This window comes from Haliotis rufescens, unplaced genomic scaffold, assembly GCF_023055435.1.
Source record: "Haliotis rufescens isolate VD_foot unplaced genomic scaffold, xgHalRufe1.0.p SCAF_1, whole genome shotgun sequence".
NCBI lineage: Eukaryota > Metazoa > Mollusca > Gastropoda > Lepetellida > Haliotidae > Haliotis > Haliotis rufescens.
The window spans coordinates 16,841,404-16,856,480 of NW_025963779.1; the positions used below are offsets into that span (position 1 = coordinate 16,841,404).

The 15,077-nt window shown below is 40.9% G+C and overlaps 1 protein-coding gene across 1 annotated transcript in view; it reads right to left on the reverse strand.

The window, feature by feature from the left end:
- LOC124149707 overlaps nt 1-15,077 on the reverse strand; it is a 94,938-nt gene that overhangs the window by 45,062 nt on the left and 34,799 nt on the right. The window contains exon 2 of the mRNA XM_046521450.2: nt 8,367-8,648. Coding sequence (XP_046377406.1) covers nt 8,367-8,648 — 282 coding nt within the window. The remainder of the gene's footprint in view (nt 1-8,366; nt 8,649-15,077) is intronic.

Below are 15,077 nucleotides of genomic sequence, written 5' to 3' on the forward strand. Positions count from 1 at the left end.
CATCCGACTGTACTACCCGTCACCAAATAAACCACCAATCACCCATTCGCCAAATTATTATCCATCCATCCATGCCATGTAACCATCTTACCCTCCAATATTCACCCATCCTTCCATCGGACTTAACCATCCGCCACGCAAACACCCACCAACCACCTTTCGGTCGAATCAGTAATATCAAATCACCTATCTACCTGGAGAGCGGAAGGTCGGGGTTCGATCCTCGGCAGCGCCATGCCAAAAGACGTTAAAAGATGGTACTTGTTGTTACGCTCCCTGGCGCTCGGCATTAAGGGGCTAAAACAAGGACTGGTCGGCTCGGTGTTAGTATATTGTGTCTGAGTGGGATATTCATGTTAAACTGCGGCATGGTGCCGCACACGCATACAATAACCTTTGAGCTACGTTTAACCTCATTTAACATCGCCTCACTTGCAATCGCCTGAACCACCCATTCGTCAAATAACTATCCACCTGCCCCTCCATACAATCTAACAAACCCACACTACCCATCCGCCCAATCATTATCTATCATTCTCATTTTACGATCTATAAATCCATCAATTAATTCACTGATCCATCAATCATTCAGCTATTCACCATCACACCAATCCATTCATTTATTAATCCCGTCCTTGACCGTAATATTACAGCCTACATCACGTGTTCATCCAATCCATTAGCAACCTTTCAAATTCATTGCGCAAAAGGTCAAGTGCTCGTAACCTCACCCGTGTTCCGTGATCAAGGCTGTAGCGGACTACGCCAAAGACATCCATTCTTTTTCTTTACTTGATGAAAGTCACGCATAGATCCGCTAAAACACAGGCAACTTCCACAATCAAATGCAACCCTTGATACTCAACGATACGTCTTAACGAGATGTCGACGAACCTGGCGCCAGAATGGCAAAGATCGGTTGGACTCCCTTATCAACGTAAACGAAGACGATATTCGACGTTGACCGTCTTACAAATATTCAAAAGCACGTTCAAAAGTCTAGATAAACAGCACCATCTCTGACCATCTCAAGTCTGTAAGTTTGAAAGCCTGCGGGAAAATTACCAGAGCTTGAAATCGATGAGAAGAAAAAAGTTCAAAGTGTCACATCTGAAGTTCAAAGTTGCCAGTCTTCAAAGTGAATTATCCGAGCCTAAACCCTCGAGATATGATGGGCGGGTGGGGACCGCAAGGCTTATTACTAACGCAGAGCTTACTGGGCAACGTTGATCATCAATTAATTACCAAGCGTAAACATGACAAACAATGATAACGTATTGACTGTTTGTAGCTATGTTCCTGTGCGTCAAAGGAAGCATGTGATGAAAAGATTAATATGTCACTGTGGTTATTGAGTATATCTTCATGATCACATTTCACATGCAAATAATTACCATTAATAAGTTGGTTCATGATTAATATATATGGTCGGCGTCGGGCAACAAACAAACACCTACTTGTTTATACAATTCTTTTGGAGCGGGCGCTATCGGTAAGGCTGGGCATGTTTAACCTGACGTGAACACGTCCTGGTGTCATCAATGGTTTTCAGTGATCTATTCATAAAATGTTCACCACTGTCTTGCCCGATGGAATCAGTTTCGGTGGATAGTCGAGGGTGGTTATAAGACGTTTTAAGTTGTATGAGAGAATAAACAGTGGTAATTTCTTAAGCATCAACATTTCCTAGCACTGCAATGTGACAAACACACAACTTTACATTCGCATCATCCCCAATAAAGTTGCCAGTACTTGGTGTACATGGCCTGGGGATACAGTATAAGTTAAGTGTCAAGACGAGAAGAGCTACTGTACTATGCCAATGTGATATAAAATAAGTGAGTGAGTGAGTGAGTTGGGTTTAAAGCCGCTATTAATATTATTCGAGTTACATCGCGGCATGTGAAAATAAAGAACTATATGATATATACATGTATATGAATGAGCAATGTCTGTGAAATATGTAAAATAAATAACTCTGTAATACATATGTGATATGAAAAAAAAACAAGGGACCAAAATTTACATTTAAAACTCCTTATGTAGATTTACAACAAAAGGGGTTGGGTGAGTGGGACGACCCCGTAAAAGCCTATATACCATGTACATCCAGCGATATTATCTGGACTGTTGAGATCACGTTGAATTTATTGCATGAGACTGGCGGTAGGTACAGCAGTATTGAAATGTATATCCTGCAACTATTATGTTTACACCAATTCGCCAAGATTTCTAATAAATTAAATCAGATAATTCTGTCAACAATAAAACCACAACATAACCGGAAAACCCATCACTGACGTCATATGTTGACGTCAACAGTGTCGGAATCCCAGTGTCACTTGTTAGAAAAAAACCCATTACCTAACCGCATGTCATTAATCCTCTTAATAGGAGTACATCTAATATATATACACATAAATATAACGCACTTACCAACAAAGTGTAATCGAATAGGTTCTCCCGGAGAATCTTATTAAGCCTACTCCGGCAGCCGCCAAGCTGTGACTGCCGATTACAGCATGATGTAGATGATGCAGACGCCGTACCGGAGATGGGATTAGCGTTATCAGTATCCGGATCCCAATAACGTTATCATCTGCATGATCGAAGGCCACCCTGTCGGCACGGGAAATAAGTTTTTCAAACCTCCATCCGGTAGTGACGGATGGTCTCTTTACACCGAGCATTCCCAAAGAGTGAGTGAGTGAGTATGGTTTTACGCCGCTTTTAGCAATATTCCAGCAATATCACGGCGGGGGACACCAGAAATGGGCTTCACACATAGTACCCATGTCGGGAATCGACCCCGGGTCTTCGGCGTGACGAGCGAACGCTTTAACCACTAGGCTACCCGACCGCTCCCATTCCCAAAGAAGATGTATTTCTAAACTGACGGAAAACTTTCTTTAAAATACGAGATGGAGGCTTAAATTCTTGTTTTGACATTTTATGATCTCAATAGCCTTTTATATTTATGACGGAACGACATTGAGTGAGTGAGTGAGTGACTTGGCCGTTGTGAACCATATTTCAGTTATATCATGGCGTGCCAGATTGATGTGGAGAAACACAAAATACAGGCATGTTGTCTACAATACAAGAGTCTTAACGGGGCGAATCGAGGATTAGAACTGACATTCAGTTGACCCTGCCGTGCCTTAGACGAACGGGCTATTAATACAGAAGGACCTAACTATGTCACATTAAATAGTGTTTTCTGGTCCTCGTCCGTTTCATTTTCGCGTTGGGCTTTTTTATTTACCGGATTTTAAACCAAAGGCAGGTAACTCTAACCTGCTTTCCCCAAAAGGAAATAGAAACTATAAATACAAAGTACAATGCCTCTGTGTGTGTCCGTGCCTTTTGGACTTGTCAAATGCATGAATACGCAATGCCATTTAGAAAGTGGTCAAATGTAACAAATGTTATGTTTGTGATAACACTTTCTTAGTAAAGTGCAGATTCTCGTACCTTTTTGAGTTGAGTCCAGTCCGGGACAAATGTTATATTCGGGATAACAGAGGGAGGGGTACACAAAGTACGTGATCTAGACTACCAGTTGTCGGACTTTCAATTATGTGGAAGCCTCGGTGGCTGAGTGGGTTAGATCGCTGACTTTGTGTGCTGGCGATTAGGTGGCTCACGCTGGCAGTGTGGGTTCGAATCCCTTAACCCCAAAAAGTACTTTACTTAGAAAATGTGACCCTAATTATAACATCTGTTGTCAAATGCAGCTTAGACATTACTCTACTGAATTTTTATGAATCGCTGTTAAAAAAGTATTTTAATACAGGGCAGAATAAGGGATAAAGGCCATGTGGTCAGGTAAATTTAGGCAAAACAAAAGATAAAAAACATGCCTTACTTTTGGCCTAAGACTGTATTTAAAGAACAATTACTCCAAGATACATTTAAGTAAACAGCTAGCTGATGAATAGACTGTGTACAGCGTTCGCGTTGTCATGAAGCTATTTCAAGATGTCCTTACAGTCCACTAATAGTGATAGCGTATTCAAGGTCTGCACAGGAATCACTTTGTCGCTGTGAGGATATCGGAGCTCAATTAGCATGACATATAACCCGCGGCGTAATCAGGAGTTCTCTGTATAAACGTCATAATTATGAAGTAGATAGACGACACGGGGGTCAGAGAAATGTGGGGAATATGACCAACCCTCCGCCCTAAGCGGTCAGACGTCCGCTGATAAGTCATTCTCACAGGTTCGAGACACATGTTGACGAAATTACGACCCAAACAAGATCCATTATTATTAGATTCGGCGATACGAACGACCTTGAAGTCGTAGCAGTGTGTCACAGCGTTTGTGTTGATCATATGGATTGAATGTGGGTTGAAAATTGGGTGAAACATGCAAATTAAAGAAATTCTATGAGTGTACTTGCAAGTACTCACAAAAGCAGACCCGACATGGGTACAATGTGTGAGGCCCATTTCTGCTGTCCCCCGCCATGATATTTCTCGAATATGGCTAAAAGCGGCATAAAACCATACTCACTCACACACAAAAGCAGAAGCGGTGGCTTCGCCGTCATTTCAGAAAAGTCCCCAAATCATGTCATACCGTATACTACTAAAAAGACGTCAGAGAACACCCGATTCGTTCATATTACTTAACTTCAGTCAAAGTAAAACATCTTTGTGTTCTTTAACTTTTTTTGAGTAGTATACTTCAGTTTCAGTCTGCTAATGTCCCTACTACAGACGGGCCCAAACAAAAATGCACAATGCCTCCGGCTAGCCTAATAAGGGACCGAAATAACTGTCCGATCTTATTACGTTATTTCTAGTCTGGAAAAACATATAGCTAAGCTGTACGCTTTTAAAACAGGAAGTCTCTATAGATAGATTGCATGGGTTGTATCGTATGTACTTTCTGTCTTCCCGGATTATGACTCAAGCATAATAATTACTTTATACGCTCGTATATATATATTTTGTTGTTTAACGCAGCACTCAGCAATCTTCCAGCTATGTGACGGCGGTCTGTAAATAATCGAGTATGGATCAGACAATCCAGTGATTGACATCATGAGCATCGATCCACGCAATTGGGATACGATGACATGCATCCACCAAGTCAGCGAGCCTGACCAACCGATCCCGTTAGTCGCCTCTTATGACAAGCATGGGTAGCTGAAGACCAATTCTACCCCGGACCTTTATGGGTCAATTACTTTATAAAGAATTTATATGAACTATTTCATTTTGAGGTGAAATCTGACTCCACCAACAACTACGTGTGGGACTCTTACAACATACCGAACCTGGTATGCCATCATCGGTTGTAATAACATAACTATCACATAACAACGGCAGGCAACACATCAATATTTAGGTAATAATTACCCCTACCTTGCTGTGATCCTGACATTGATCTTAACCTTAATCTGTAGAGCATGTTAAGATGCAGCATCTTCAAAACCTCCAGTAAGGACGCAGTAGTAATAGCAAGTAATAATTTTAATCAAAACCACTGCAAAGGAGGATTTTTTGGGTTTGTTCTTTAACGCCGCACTCGGCAATACTGAGGCTATATGACGGCGGTCTGTAAATAATCGAGTCTGGACAAGACATTCCAGAGATTGATATCATGAGCATCGACAAATGAGGAATAATCCTAGAGACACCACGTACCAATTGTGATGCTTAAAGCATACACCTTGAGAAAGTGTTAACTTTAACGTTTTTGTGTGATTTTTCAAACTCGTGATCTCAAGTTTGCCCATCACCGAACCCCGGAGTGGCCACAGGGAAAGAATCTGTTCAATTAATTACCGTTTCTGAGGATGTGCCTCGATGACACATGTAATGTCCGTAACAAAATGATTCACTGTCACGCAGTTCCTTCTTGGTGGGGTTCTGGCGTTATTAATCAACCCTCATAATTGCTGTCGAGCGCCTTTGGTCGTGTCGAACGAAATACGGTTGTCGTGAAAAAAAGTTACTGTTCCACCGAAAACCAAGTTTCACAAAATGTGGACTTCACTCGGTATTTGTGTGTTCTGGGTATTCTGCATGGTCTGTAGCACGAATATGCTCTGTTTAACAAGGTTGCATTGTGACCACTGTATAATACTCCAGTCCATCATTTTCCACAGTTGACCCAGACGTAATGAAATGATCCCAACGTCATTGGTTCTAGTTAATTAGATCAGGCGATTGAGCATCTTTGTTGACCCTATGATTGGCGAACCTCTGCCGTGTGTCGACAAGGCCATGGAGACGGCCAATACTAATTAATCAACTATCCCGGGAATTGCTGAGTGAAATTTAGAGAAACGATAACAGATATCAAAGAGATTCAACATCCATTCAGAGAACAGTTCCTCGGGTTTGACTTGTTCACTTAGCCACGGGGACACTTTTAAACTACAAAAAATCACAGAAACGTCGCATGTTTTAATGGCATTGGCAAACCATTCTGGCATTGGTGAGTGCAGCTCACGTTTTAACAAGGACAGAACCCATTCCGATCCATACTCATTAGATATAGAATACATTTTTTAATTTGACTTCAAAGGACATTAAAACAATTAAAATATAAGTAAACATACAGATGGTATAAATTTCCGTTCAAGATAATGTCTATTCATTATGTTTCAGGCAGTACTAAATGCGCTCTTTGGTAAAAGGGAAAGAAAATACATAATGCTGATAAACGTTATTCTCGCGTGACAATGGCTCATCACGAGATTTGATGAGTAAAGGACATTTACCGACCTGGAAGAGTGTGGCCATTTTCGACTCAAGCCGCGGAAACCTCTTGAAACTTGAAACCGGAGTCTTATTGCCCACCTTTTTCAACTGGGGTCATCACGGAGTTTTAGTAATCCTTTCATATAACTATCCCCGCCATTTTGCCTTTTACTTCCAATGGCATCTGTTTCGGCACATAATCGACTAGTTATTCTCTGGCGTCGACGTCTAATTTAATACGTCTTAGCTGTTTAAGGTCTCGTAGGATACATTGGTCAAGAGTTTATATTAAAACGTTTTAAAGCTACGTATTCCTGTGAATGGACACAAGCCGCACGAATTTGATCTCAGAAGGGTCAATATTAGTAGACGATGAATAGTGACTTTTTATGTACTCGAGGTGGAACTGAATCTGGCCAACGCAATGGTCTTTCATCATGGACGGTCGGCGTGCCATCTCCGAGAGTAATGAGTGGGAATTGACAGCATTACAGATGCTGGCCTCAACAACTTCTTGCACTGGGCTTACAGGAAATCCTCCGTTGCGTGTATCAGAAGAGAGGATGGATGTTGGCATAAAGATTGACCGGACTTTGGGGGGATTTTAAAAACACTGAGCACTTTTTAGATTATTACATGTCAACATCCAAATGGCTATCGTTCATCCTTGCTCAGTGTGGGGCATGATCGATGTGCAGCATGTCTGTTTCGGATTTCGTCTTCGTGGTTATAACGAAGTACTACACGATAGCGTTCAGGAAAGATAGGTTCAGATGAAACTCAGCGAAGTTGATTCTACTTTCAAGAATTATTTGAAGGATGCCGACGCTCTGAAGTTTATAACAATCATATCACCGTTCACTACCACCTCAGTGCTGAGATCTGGCAGCTCGGAGACGATTACCACACATTGTGCAACTCATGAGATCTTTCGAATCCTGGATTGGCTAATGCTATGGTCAGTGAGCTACGATGCCTTGTATTGTATTGTATTCAGGGAGTCATCATTGTCTAAACACGGGTAAATGTTTCAAAAGCCTGTACAATTTGTTGACATCCTTAAAACGGCTGTAAAAAAATGTTGACATCTCATACAAGAAATAAACGACTCGTGGTCGTTGTTTATTATAAGGGTAACGCTATTTTTCAGGGCATTATCATTTGCACAAGCCCGAGGTCTTCCATTAACTGCTCGACAAAGGAGGGCAGTTGAAAAGCCCGAGGTCTTCTGCAAGTGATAATGCCCTGAAAAAGCGCGTTATCGTTGTTATAGCTAAAATGGATGGAATTTGTTAACAAATATATAGAAACACCAATATCGGTTTTGAAACATTTACTGAAATCAACACGAATGTCACTGACCCACTTTTACAAATATGGAATCGTCATAGAACGAACCAGGTGACGTCACTATTGAATGTGACGTCACCTATCCCTACCCTATGACGTCACCAAACAACGGGCGTGATAATGGCCCGTCGTCAAGCAATATGAGGGCATTATCAAGTTGCTGTGGCCCGCTGATTTCTGATAACATGCGGGCGGTTTAATGATAATTTTATCCATTTTAGCTATAACTTACAATAAACCACCGCAGGGAGAATAAACCATGAGGGGCACACATTCATAAATGGGTGAGGCTTACCTTTAACATGAAGGTAGAAAGTGGATGTCGTAGAGCCTTCTTCATTCTCAGCACGACATTTGTACGCAGCCTCGTCACCCTTGTTGACGTTCTCGACGGTAAAGACGTACACGCCGTCACCGTTGGACTCGATGTGGATGCGGGGGTGCTCTAGAACCTCCTGATCGTCCTTGTACCACCTGAGCACCGGCCGTGGGAATCCCGTCAACTTTGTCTCCAACTGCACCGTCGTCCCCTCGTCCACCGTCTCCTCGCCCCTTAACCTCTTTAGAAACTCCGGGGCTGGCGACAAAAACAACATATTACCCATATTGGCAAGAATTATTTTCAGAAATATATTCTCACTTATTATAATGTGTGCTTCATGAATGGCGAGTTTATGCCAATTGCTCTATTGTTTTCGAAGAGGTCCACTGTAACGTGACGTCATATTAACGCATTGTCGCGTCGTCCATTGTTCGTGAAGTCACATGATGTTTTATGTTGCGTTATTTTAACTATAGATGATTGATTGAGCCGATGTCTCCACTTCTGACATTTTCTCAGAAAAAAATATGGGTAATATATATACTTTTTCCTCCTGTGGTCAGAATGTGCTCGGATCTGAGCAGAGATTGAGGAGTTTCAAGTTACTAAATGACATTCCATTTACAGACTCAGTGCTGGTCCATATGCAGAGAGGGCTGGGGATGGCTTATCGTGAAGACATTTAATGGAGGTTATATTACCAAGCAAAAGCCACTGTGTTACAAAGTATATAGAATAAGCAGAATTATCTGTACTTCGTGAACAAAGCTCGTTACTTCTTTCAATCGGGGAATCCTCCGTGCGGATTTCGGGTTTAGAATTGGTCACCAGCAACCTATTCTTGTCGTATGAGGCGACCTCAAGGAGGTCAGGGGCGGCCGGGTAGCCTAGTGGTTAAAGCGTTCGCTCGTCACGCCGAAGACACGGGTTCGATTCCCGTGATATTGCTGGAATATTGCTAAAAGCGGCGTAAAACAACAAACAAACAAATCATTAAGCAATACCCATCCCACCAATGTATACGTAAATTTATTTATTCGGCCTTCTCATCACGTACACTCTTCTACCATATTGGGGGCAGTGGGGTAGATAGCCTGGTGGTTAAAGCGATCGCTCTTCCCGTCGAAGGCCCGGGTGTGATTCCCCTCATGGGCCCCATTGCTGAAAGCGGCGTAAAACCATACTCACACAATCACTCCACCATGCTGTTATTATATCATCGGGGCGGTCGGGTAGCCAAGTGGTTAAAGCGTTCGCTAGTCACGCCGAAGACACGGGTTCGATTCCCGACATGGGTACAATGTGTGAAGCCCATTTCTGGTGTCCCCCGCCGTGATATTGCTGGAATATTGCTAAAAGCGGCGTAAAATCATACTCACTCACTCACTCAAGGAGGTCAGGTTGGTTGATTGCTGTCAACGTCCCCCGATAGGTCAGATGGTTGCTCATAACATTCATCTATTCATCTGCTGTTGGAGACGAGCTTCACTTCTTTTTAGGTGTGAAGCTCCTCTCCAACAACGACTTCCTTATATCCCAAAGGATTGTTATACCTGGCCAAGTATGTGTAAACTGTATAAAACGTTCACCTAAAAATATATCCACTTTGAAACATCTGTCCAGATTCATTGTACATTTGAACACATTATAACGTTAAGGTGTCTAAATTATTTATTAAGGCATGTTACCATCTTGATCTGCATTGAATATATATACTCTTGTATCACCGTTGGTGGTTTTTCAGAGAAATAAAACTGAACTGTAGAAACCTGAAGAATCACAGGATTGCCTGGTACAGACTATATTATTTACAGACCGCCGTTATATAGGAATATTGCGGAGTGCGGCGTTAAAGAGCAAACAGCTCTTAGAACCAAATGGGTCGATAAGTGCCGATAACCGGCGTGTTTGTTTGACCTTCTGGAGTATTTAGAAAAAAACATTTCACATCTATCCCATGGGAATTATAAAACACGTGTTGACACATGTTGACAGCTCTTCTTCGCGAAGATGAAACGATTTGCTGCTCATTGTGGAGTTTTGTTTCGAATGATAAAAAGATAACAGATAATTTGACATTACAGGGTTCCATTTCTACAGATCGAGGAAGTAAACATATGACATTTAGTCCGCCCCTGTTTGTGCTCGATTAGAACTCTGGGGATTATAACACAACACACCCTAGAATGTGTGTACAAACATGTGCTTTTACGTACAGCCAGATATGATATAGATATACAAATTATCTATATGGAAAATGTAAGCGTATCAGTATCGATAAGGGCTTTGTTAAAATACTCCCTCTTCCGAAATGTACCCGCCCATAACTGTTACATACGGCCGGGTTAAGTTGGGAAGTCCCTTTCGTTGGTGAGTGAATGATTTGTGTTTTACACCGCTTTTTACAGTATTTTAGTTATGTCACGGCGAAAGCATCAAGTCAAAAGTTCAAAATGTTATTTCCCGCGATTTACTTTTGAATTAATTCGTTCCAGAATTTAATGGAATGGAACTTTGGTCTCAAGTTTAAGCCCTCAAAAATATTTGTTCACATTATTTCCTGAAGAAAATGTGCTCTTTGTCCTTGGCTTCCTTTTTCAGACAAGGAAATGAAATGTCTCTAAGCAGTGACGGAAAAGAATGTCCCTCTCCTTCCGGGTACCCATTCAACAACTTTATAGAATGAGACCCATTAAGAACACTTTCCATTGTAACACTGTACATGAATATTACTACATTCGTGAAGCCATGGGACGATCCGGTTGCTGTAGATGGTAAATGAATGTACTGGTATCCAAAAATCGCATTTATGATGAATAAATTAATTATTTATCTAATAAAATGGAGAATACATAGTTAAACGATACCTCATACTGGACCACAAAGTCACTTGTTTTTCGCTTCGATCAAAGAGTTTTCTAGGTAAAATATACATTACGTTTAAGTTTACGATCAGACAACATCTAATATATGATGCAAGTTCTATTTTCGAAAACTGATGGATTTTGTCCAAGTCATATTTTCCAATAATAGTGCTTTTGAAGTTCCTGAACACACGTGTCGAATTCAGTTTTCATTTTCGTTACAGCCAGCCCATTACACCCTTAAACGACTTTATCAAAGGGCATGATTTAAAAGCTTCACTTTCGGGATTATCACCAGTACGCCCCCTACAGGCGAGAGCTCCCAAGTCAGGTCCGATAACTCTTAATCTACTTCATCAAACGACGAGATGAGGTCTGACCTAGCTTTGCACACAGATCAATGACAATTTAATAGACCATCGATTTATTTCTAATTTTGAGGAGCGCTAACTCCTATTGCAGCAAAAAAGAAAATTGATGGTGTTTTTCCAAGACAACTCGAACGCCAAATTGAATCATTTTGGCGGAGGACTGAACGAAATCGTTTGATCGTGATATTAATATGACTACGAGGTATTTGGCGGGTTTAATTCCGATGAAAGGTAATTAACAGGAATCCTATCTCGTGCGGTGTCCTCATCGTCGGTGATGAGGCTGTCGCCGCGGAGGGATGTATTGTATGCCGTGTCAAGGGAATGTGGAGGACGCGAAGAGTGAAGATCGCACTTTTCAAACAAAACATGCACAGCGATATTTTTGTCATTTGACTATGTTTAAAACGTAGGATTTCATATGGGATCAGGAATTTCGAAATTGGTTCTCAACTTCTAAATCTCATGGGGCACGGAGATCCCAGGATTTTAAGGGCCTAGAATTCGCTGTGATGGGTTGCGTCCCTTTGGCATGCCAGGATGCTGGGATCGTGGGTTCGAATTCAACATGAGTTTAATACTCGGTTTGTCAGCACCGGTGTAACCAAAGGGGTAAACAATGACATATTTATTGCCATTAAGACTAATATAGTTGCGTTTATAAACGGGGACATATGGTTTATTCCGTACATTATTCTACACATTGAACGTACTTGTCATATGATAGCTTTTGGTTAAAATTACCTTTTTCTTCTTTACTAGGCCCATGAACATAGGTAAGTATTAGGTGATTGATAAATGTAGTCAGGTTGGTCCTGTATGAATTTAATATTTAGCCCGGGACATGCATTTCATATCCCAAGTCGTCAAAGAGTGAGGTACAGATCATCTTCCCGAGACTATAGAAGTCCAGTTTTCACCCTTGCCGAACTAGGCTGGAATTCTGGAGTTATATTTTAGCTGGACTAACGAATCTATGCATAGTCAAATCAAAATCGTGAAACGAAATCAACGTCCGATTCATAAACTGGCGATTGCAGGATTTGCAAAGCACGTGTACCGCCAGCTTAGCGTCAACAGATATTTTCCAAATCTTTTCATGTTTATAATCAAGGTGCTTTCGTGATTTGATGCACTTCGCGAAGTAAGACCCGCTTTATTACAATGTAGATCTCGATTATCCACCATATCGACTTCACTGGGCGCCACCATTTTGTAGTAAATGCAAGTGATATGAGAGGTGGAATCTGATTGGTCAGGGGGGGACATAGAAGGGACATAACTCGTAATAACCACGAGTGGCGCTTCGACCGAGCCCACAAATTCCAGCCTAGTTCGGCAAGGGTGGAAACTGGACGTTTACTGTCGGTTAACTCTCTTGCTTCGGGAAGATGGGTGCAGGTGTGAAAGGAATAGGGAATATCTTAGTTAGAAAAACGAATATGATGTGTGTAATCATTGAAATGGGGAGTGATCTGTGCATATTCTGGGGGGTACATGTTATCAATCTTCAAATTAAATATGAATCAATGTATCTATCAACAGCACAGATATTAACAATTGGCTTTTACCAGAGCAGTGGAAATACACGTGGGGACATCATATTGTTCTTAAATATGGTGTTGTTTAGAGCATGACAAATAATAATAATAATAATAATAATAATAATAATAATAATAATAGTAGTAAAATAAAATAAAACATAAACTAGCAAGGATATTTATTAATCTTGAAATGTAGCTTTTACTTTGTTCAGTAACATAAACAACATTTGTAGAGGGTAAAACATTTCAATGGAACTAAAACGTAGAGATTCCAGGGAAGTGAACTCATCCACTGTGTCAAACACGTGGATGATGAGTGTGAGAAGGCAAGGGCTGGCTGAGTCTCATGTAACTATAATACTTCACAAGAAAAACATATGCATGAAATATTGCATAGCTTTCGTCTTTTTATGACATTAGTTATTAGACTTCAGTTCTATTGTGTGCGCCGTGAGCTGAATATCGCCCCATGAGAGTACACGTTTAATATTATGATTGAATGGAGCCGCTACACGACGACACCAAGGCGAATAACGATAGGCCAAATGGGTTTTTGTCGCCTACGAAAAGACAAATAATTTAAACAGTCAAAATACATTCTAACAGCTCATCTGTTGACTTAAAACGCAGCTTTTATCCAGAAAGTGAGAAATATCTTCTTAATTCTTCAGAGAAAACAAAGCTAGTTGCCCAGTGGCAGCCATATCACAGCTAGGAACCAGTATAAACCAAAGCTGGTCACATTCTGTGGAGTTTAAGATTTTATTCTAACGCTCTTCTATCAGCAGTTTTATAAGATGCGGTCGGCCACAGGTTCACATCAAATGTCGGTAAAAAAAATTCCAAATTTGAGCTATTCAATTTTAATTAACGATATAAGTTTGATAAGTGACTTGAATTTCAGTGATGACAGGGCCAGTAAAGGGAATCACATGTTAGTATTTAGTTGAATGCAATGTTACAATGAATTATAGAACAGTTTTCATTTGCCATTTGCAATTTCACATCCTTCATTCATTGGAGACGGACACTCCTTATAGTTCCTCAGGGCCTGTTTTGGTATTCCTCACAAATGGTCTAAATGTCTTTACTTGGCTCCATGATTACAATAAATGATATATTTAGTCTGTTGATAACTGCGGCTGCTAGTGCATACTGTGGGGTGGTATAAAACGGGATATTTTGTTCATACTGTTCTTAACACGCCAGCTTATGTATTATAGCGTAACGCCAAAATATGTTAAACGTTGCCATTTTAACAAAGGCATGATGATTTTTTGAATGTTTTGTGGATGTCTCGCATCAAAGTTTTCTTGTTTACGTATGAATGAATACATATTTATGCTTGAGGTGTAAAAACACCATCTGAACATTTCCTATCTGGACATTTAGGACAAAAGATGACATTCACGTTGATGGTATAGACTGCCAACTGGTCAATCCTTTATATGCCGGCACAATGTATTGGTCAGCAGTGACAGCGGAATAACACATTTACAACTTGCACGCTGATGAGCTTTGGTCCTGGGTATCCACACACTTCCTTTTGAAGCGTTCGTAAAATACGCAAGAAAACTTTCAAAGCTTCAAAAACGATCATTGCCAAAATAAAAGCCGTGGTTATCGACGTTCTGTTTTTATACATTAATCTCTACACGTGAAGCACGCGTGAAGGGTATTTGTGATAATGCACGTACACGGACGATGTCTGCGTGTTGAGCGGATAGATTGTCACTCACACATGCATACTGTTTCTATTTGCAGCCCTCTGTCAGTCTTGTTACGAGAAATATCATGACGGGAAATCTGAAAAATGCGCTTTAGCCATAGTGAATCTCTAACCACTAACACGCCGTAGGGGATGATGGACCTTTATATTTAACAAAATATACAAGGGACAAGTTT